At 38.9% G+C, this 7,853-nt stretch overlaps 1 protein-coding gene across 1 annotated transcript; it reads left to right on the forward strand.

Moving 5' to 3' along the window:
* The first annotated feature begins 2,664 nt into the window (after nucleotides 1-2,664).
* On the forward strand, nucleotides 2,665-5,202 carry LOC108979172. The gene is made up of 4 exons (XM_018949776.1): nucleotides 2,665-2,844; nucleotides 3,411-3,692; nucleotides 3,844-4,563; nucleotides 4,693-5,202. Exons 1-4 carry the CDS (start codon nucleotides 2,665-2,667, stop codon nucleotides 5,200-5,202), a joined length of 1,692 nt encoding a protein of 563 aa, XP_018805321.1.
* Nucleotides 5,203-7,853: the final 2,651 nt, after the last annotated feature.

Consider the following 7,853-nt stretch of genomic DNA (forward strand, 5'->3'; position numbering starts at 1 on the left):
AGAAGCATGCAATTACAGTGTTACACACACGTAAAAACAAAATTCCTTGAATGAGAACAGAGGCTACGTACGCGATGGAGGTTCACCGTGAAGAGTGGAGCTGCAACGGAGTCCGGTGAGTGAGGGCGGTGGTGGTTACTACGGCAGTGCACTGGAAGAGATAGAGTGATGAGCGAGAAAGAGAGAACGGAGAGTGAGAGTTATGCGAGAGAGAAATAGAGAGGGAGAGAAACCACACAGGATACTCACTGAGGATAGCGATGCGGCGGCGACAAGGTGATTGGGCAGCGGCAAATCACGGAGTGGTTGGGGTGTCAGAGTCGCTGGGCTTCCCTTTGCCGTGGCTGGTGGCATCAAACAAGATGAAGTGCCATGTTTTGAGATGCAAAAACAGAGTGGTTTTCGGTTGTTAGATGGAGGTTGTGGCTCGCGGTGGGGATGCTTCCCCTGTTGCGGCATGCAAAAACAGAGCCAATCATGTCCAAGGCTTATCGGCGGTTGGGTACAGAGGTGCAGGGTAGAGCAACGGTTATCACGGTGGTGGTGCAGGGATGGCACTGTGGGGGTTGTAACGCAAAGGCAGCAGTGACGCACACGTTTAAGTTTTCGTGAGGGTGTTGGACGGCAAACGGGGGTGCAAAGGTGACTCCGTGTGTGGCTGTGCTAGCAGGTATTGGGAGGCAGTGACAGCGACTGCATGGAATTTGTGGAAGGTGGCGGCTTCAGAGCACGAGGGAGATGGGGAAAGAGACGGCAACACTATTTTGGATTTTCTTCATGCACGAAGGATGTGAATATATATGTGATTGAAAGACCAAAAATAAAACCCTAGAGAGATGAGAGAAAGAGACGTGCATGAAGTGAAAAAGAAACGGAACGTGGCGTCTGAACAAAAAATATCACAGGTTTGGGCTTTTTCTTGAGTGGGTCACGACTCAAATTCTAAAAGAATATTCCAACTTGTCCCAGAAAATTCTCGGCTTAATACTCACCTTGGCCCTTTAGAGAATACTTAATTATCAAGCCCAAAAAAATCATAATCGATCAAAACAAAGATTTTAAGCCCGTAGTCTAAATAAAGAAAACATCCTTGAAAACATTGTTTTGATCAATGTTTTTATAAAACTGTCCCTCATACGTATAAATCAAATATGATTTTAGGAGATTATTTAATTGTTGTTGAAGCCATTCAATTTCATCAGGAACAGTTTTTCAGCTACAACCCTTTGATTTTTGAGACTCAATCTTTATTGCCTTATTTCATAATACAGAAACTCTTCATGTGGGCCGACAAGGCAATGAAGTTGCTCATTTATTGGCACGCCATGCTTGTAATATTGATGATACCTTTCAATGGTGGCATCAATCTTGTGATTTCCTTTCTAGTTAATTAGCAGTTGATGTTGATGGTAGCATTATTCTATAATTTTCTTGGTACTTCCTATGTGCTATACATGATGAACTCTGTATCTACAAATTTCAGTCTGTCCACGTTAAGTCTTAGGCTCTATTAGGGTTTTGGTTTGCTGAGTTTGTGGAGAAGCTATGGCTGCCGCCGGTGGAGCTTCTGGCTCGTTGGAGCTAGCGAATAGACAGAGGACTTTTGATGATTTGGCTGCACAATCGCCTCAACCGATCCCTATGGTGGACGTTCCCTTGCGTCCTCCTAAAATCATCAATGGCAAGTTCTGTATTTTGTTCACTAAGGAAGAAATTGATAGATTTGCAGTGCCTTTCAAATTTTCAATGGTGATGAAATTCATCCGACAACACCCATCTTTGGATGCTATTTGTTCATTTATCAGAAATCGATGGGGATTGGAGAAGCAACCGGTGGTTTCGGCAATGCGAAGGCCGCGTAATATTTTTGTGAGGTTCTTGAATGAACTTGATTTTTCGAAGGCGCTATCGAGAGAAGCCACTGATGTAGATTGAGTTCCTTATCGTTGTTTCCAATGGTCATTGGATTTTAATGAAGACAAAGAGCCTTCATTGGTACCAGTTTGGATTGTTCTTCCTGGTTTACCCCCAAATTTATATCAGGAATTGTTTCTCACGAATATCACTGCTCCGATTGGAATTTTCTTACGCCGGGACAATGCGACTAGATGTGCTACAAGAATAGATGGGGCAAGGGTCTGTTTGTTGGTTGATGCTGCACGTAAACCTGTTCCTAGGATATGGATTGGTAATCCCCACCAGGAGTCGAGCATTTATGTGCAGGTTCAGTTTGAAATATTGCCTGCCTTTTGTTCCAATTATAATGTTCAGGGACATAATTTGAAGACATGTAGATGGAAGATTTTAGAGAAAAAGAAGGTGGAAAAAAAGAAGATTGAGGGGGAGAAGCAAATGAAAGTTTGGAAGGAAAAAAATATTGTTGTGGTTGATCATGTGATACCTCAGATTGAGATTGAGAAGACACCGAAAATGTATATTGATTCATAACATAGGAATATGGATAAGGCGGGTCCTACTAACATGAAAGAGATTGATGCTCCAGAGGATATATGTTTGAAGGGAGTTGAGGATATAGAAAGGCTATTGATTGAGGAAGGGGAAATTTGTGAAGCAGAAAGAAATGTTGAGGATCCAATTGGGGAACAATCTCTTGTTTTGGTTCCTGTTAATGTTGATTCTGGCAGGAGATTTTAGTTAGAGAATATGGATGATGTTGTGGTGGATTTGGGTAGTGCTGAAACAAAAGTGCAGATACAGGATGAAAATCCTGCTATTCAAGAGGGTTATGTTTCGACTGATGGCATACATTGTGATCATCTTTGCAAAGAAAAGGTGTGTGCTTCTGATTGTGATTCTCCGGTGAAAAAGAAAGATGGTAAGCGTGTAATTGTTACTCATAGTTCTTCTCGAGTTCCTAGCAAACCTGCATGGTTTAATTATTGATGTGTTGTCCACTATTCTGGAATATCTGTGGCCTTTGTTCTTCTAGTAGAAGGTTGAAGAAGTTAATTAAACAATTTAAGATTGATTTTATTATGTTAGCAGAGCCGTTTGTTAAGGAATCTAGATTGGAAGTTTTGAAATGTTAGTTTAATTTCGAAGGTTGTTATTTGAATCAAAGTTTTGGGGGTAAATTCTAGCTATTATGGAGAAATGGTCTTCATTTGGCAATTATGAATTCTAGTAATCAGCATGTCACGATTTCTTTGAATTTTGGAGGTAGGCGTTGGTTTATTTCTATGGTTTATGCGAAGTGCAGTCACATTGAGAGAAGAACCTTATGGAGTTCGTTGATTAATGATATGCCACAAAACGTGCCTTGGGTTTGTATTGGCAATTTTAATACTATACGTGAAAATGGTCAAAGATGTGATGGTAGGCCTCGCTTGTGACAGGCTATGGAGGAATTTAATTCGTTCATTGAGTCTTGTGGTTTGTGTGAAATGAAGGCATTGGGGAGTAAATTTTCATGGTGTAATGGAAAAAATGGAATGGCGCGAAGCTGGTCGCGTATTGATCATGGTTTGTGGAATTTAGAAGTCGTTTCGATGCTACCTGATGCATTTTACATGTTATTTCTAAGAACCTTGGATCATGCTCCTTTACTTGTCTCACTGAATTCGAATAATTTTCGATATGGGCCCTCTTCTTTTAAGTTTCAACAAATGTGGGTGTCTCATGATGGTTTCCTATATGTGGTTAAGGAGTCTTGGCAGGAATCAGTTGGTGAGGTGGGCCTGTTTGGTCTGGCGACTAAATTGAAGAGATTGAAAGTGGTGCTTAAAGATTGGAATTTTCGAGTTTTTGGGCGCGCGGATGTGAATATCCGAAGGCTAGAAAACAAAAGAGTTACAACTTCAAGCAGGTTTTTCAAATTCTTAGGAATCTGATTTGTTTCTTACAAAAGAGGAATTAGATTTGTGGCAGCAAAGAGAATATACTCGCCTCTCACAACAGGTTAAGCTGAATTGGCTAGAGAAAGGAGAGGCTTCTAGTCAGTTTTTTAAGACTTTTGCTTCTTTGTCTAAGCCTATGGTTAAAGAGATGAAGATGGCGGATGGTACAGTTTTAGCCACTCCTGAAACCATACATGAAGGTGTTGTTGATTATTCTCAATCTTTTCTTTCTACCAGGCCTCCTAGAGATCTTCATGATCATTCTCTATATGTTCAAAGTGTTGTGGTGGAGCAAGAAAACAGAGCTATTATTCAGCTCCCTTCAATCCAAGAAATTAAGGAATTGATGTTTGCAATTCCTTTAAATAGTAGCCTGAGGTCGAATGGGTTTGGATCCGGATTCTATCAGTCTTATTGGGATATAGTTGAAGCAAATGTTGTGGAGGCTATCAGAGATTTATTTTTGGGTACTCCTATACCTCGGTTTTATTCGGCCTCATACATAGTTTTGATTCCGAAAGTGTCTCAACCATCTGGTTTTGAAAATTTATGTCCAATTAGTTTTTGTTATGTGATATATAAAGTTTTCTCTAAGATTCTTGTTAAAAGGATGTCGTCGATTTTGGAGAAAATTATATTCCCGGAACAAGGTGCGTTTTTTCCGGGGAGAAACATTTTTGAGAATATTGCTTTGGCTCAAGAAATGGTGCATATGATTAATTAGCCGAGTCGTGGGGGAAATGTTTTATTAAAAATAGACATGACAAAAGCATATGATTGTATTGATTGGGATTTCTTGATACATGTATTGAAATCCTTTGGATTTTCTAATCAGATTTGCAACCTAGTCAGACAATGCATATCAAGTTCTTGGTTCTCAATTGTGATGAATGGAACGGCAAAAGGATTTTTTCTAAGTGATCGTAGGTTGCGTCAAGGGGACCCTTTGTTGCCTTATTTATTTATTCTTGTGGAGCAAATGCTATGTCAGTTGCTGAAGTACAATTTTCAAAGTGGCAAAATTGGTTCTTTCTCTCATCCTCAAGGTGCGCCTCTTATATCCCACTTATTGTATGCTGATGATATTATTGTTTTTGCTAATGGTGGCAGATCATCGATAAAAAGGATCTCGGATATCTTCAATATTTATGAGGAGTGGTCTGGACAGAGAGTTAGTAAAGAAAAGTCTGCCATTTTCTTTTCTAAAAACATGTCGCTTAGTAGAAGAAGAAGCTTGCTGCAGTTGACTTCTTTTTCAGAAGGTTGTTTTCCTGCAAAGTATTTGGAGGTTCCTTTGATATCTGGTTGCATGAAAATTACATATGTTGATGAATTATTGGATTGAATTAGATCTCAGTTGGAAGGGTGCCAATAAAAAATGTTATCTAATGGTGCAAGACTTTTGTTATTACGGCATGTATTGGCAAGTATCCATATTCATTTACTTTCGGTTATGCGAGTTCCCAAGAAATTTATTAGTTATCTCAATAAGACTTTTAGCTCTTTTTTTTTTTTTTTTTTTTGGGGATAAATGGCAATCTAAAACGTAAATGGATAGCTTGGCATAAGCTTTGTAAACCAATAGAGGAATGGGGTATTGGGTTGCGGCAACTAGATGATGTGCAAGGAGCTTTATTTATGAACTTTGGCTGGAAGCTTTTAACTTAGCATTCTCTTTGGTCTTCTTTTGCCAAAGCAAAATATTTAAAAGACCAGCATATTTCAATGGTGGACCCGAAGAAAGGTTCAATGTTCTGGCGTGGTATTATGGAAGTGATTCCAAAAATTATAGATCAGTCTATTTGGCATCTTAGAGAGGGAAAGGTCTCTTTCTGAAGAGCTAAGTGGTTGAAGTCTGGTGTATTGGCTGAGGTGCTCACTATTAATGGCTATCCAAAATTGTTAGTAAAAGAATGCAGGATAAACAATGGCTGGGACATTCGGCTTCTAAGAAACCTGGTGGGGGACAGTAATTTGGAGGAAATCACTGAAGGTCTTGGCAAGAATAATAGTGGTGCAGATACCCTGATATGGAAACCAAATGTAGATGGAGGTTTTAGTTTGAAGTCAGCTTGGGAGTGTTGTCGTATAAAAGGACCTTGTATGGTTTGGAATAATTGGTAGTGGAATTCAGCCTTACCCAAAAAGTACTCTATTACTTGCTGGAAAGCTTTGAATTATTGTCTTAGTGTGGATAGCCGAGTTTGGGAGTTGGGTATCCTAATTGTCTCGAAGTGTGAATGTTGTGTAGAGGGCAATGTAGAAGATCAGGATCATGTGCTTGCACATGGACCTTTAGCAAATGAAGTATGGTATCGTGCCTCTATGTGCCTTGGAATTCCTTTTGATTCAAGTCGATCGTGGAGAGAAAGAATGGAATTATGGATGAGAAGAGCCTTTAATACATCTCAAGCTGGTCAACTTGTTGGGGTAATTCCAGTGATTTTAAGTTGGTCTCTCTGGGTATGGCAATGTAATGCACGTATGGAAGGTATAAAAAAAAATCTGTTGAGTCCTTATGGTTGTCTATTAAAACGGCCATTGCTTGGGTGGGTTTTCGAATTGATGCTGGAAAAAATTATAAGGTGGGAGATGAACATGTATTGGGAAATCTGGGTGTTTAACATACTTTCCGAGAGGCTAACTCTGGGGTAGATTTTCTTGCTCGGATGGCTGCTGGAAGTTGTGCAAGAGTGTGGGGACATTTTAATGAAGTACCCCACTTGCTCAAAGGAATTTTGAGAACAGATAGATCGGGTCTACCTTATTTGAGATGTTGAGGAATTTTTTGTTTTGGAGTTCTGATGCGTTGTTAATGCAGCGTTCATCGTCTTTTTATTTGTTTGGTGCTATATTGTTTTCGGGTTCTGGTTGTTAGGGTCATTTGTTTGTTTTGTTTATTCTTTTGGTGTGTATTGTTTATTCATGTTGGTTTTTTTGGATACTTGGGTGGTCTTTCTAGTTTTATTTGTAACCCCAAGTGTCCTTTTGTAATAATCAAGGTTTTCCTTCGCCAAAAGTGAAGGTTCTCAATAAATTTGAGGAGGAGTCCCTCTTGGACATGGGACCCTAAATCTTTTTTTTTTAAAAAAAAGAACTATGTATCTTATTCAATTTATATACCATGAATGCTTGATTTCTCAAAAAAAAAAAAAAAATTGTGGTCCTTGAAATGAAGACCGGATCAATTTATAAAGAGAAACTTATGCTAGGCGAAAATATTATGATATTCCTCAATTAATTAGTTTCATTTTTAGGTTTTTTTTTTTTCATTTATGCTTCACTTTTTTTTCTTTTTTTTTTTTTTCTTAAAAAGAGACGAAGGTCACATGTTCAAGAGTGACCTAGGCCCACATTATTAAAAAACCTTCACCTATGACGGAGGAATACCGTAGTAAACAAATCAAATCACCTGAGAAGCATACAAATAATCAATCCTATTCTATCAACTCGGGTGCCATAACATAAACTCTCCCATTAAACAAAACTTTACACAAAAACCACTTTCCAGTTCTTAACCAAATAAAGCTGCCTAGCCCGAATAAACCCATAAAAAACAAAATAAAACCATCCCTTGTACCAACCAATAAAGCAATGAAAAAATATAATGAGTTATGAATGTAAATAAGGCAATTCCCATCGATCCGTACGTAAAAGGCCTCGAATTTTACCAGATCCAAAATCAGCACCCATGATAATTCGATCAACATTCTCCGCACCCTCTTTGGCTAAAAAATCCACCACCATGTTAGCTTCCCTATAAATATGATTGATAGAACCTCTTAACATCCTTAGCAAACTTTGTATTTCTTCCCAAAACTCCCACATATACCAGAACTTATAAGTCCCATTTTGGATCCATTGTACCACAACTTTCTAACCAGATTCGATCAAAATATTAGTGAGCCCCAGGTGTTTAGCTAAGCATAAGCCATCAAGTAAAGCACATCCTTCCACTAAAGTGTTTGTAGCAACCCTATAGTACCTTCTAAAACC

The sequence above is a fragment of the Juglans regia genome, chromosome 7, assembly GCF_001411555.2.
Source record: "Juglans regia cultivar Chandler chromosome 7, Walnut 2.0, whole genome shotgun sequence".
Lineage (NCBI taxonomy): Eukaryota > Viridiplantae > Streptophyta > Magnoliopsida > Fagales > Juglandaceae > Juglans > Juglans regia.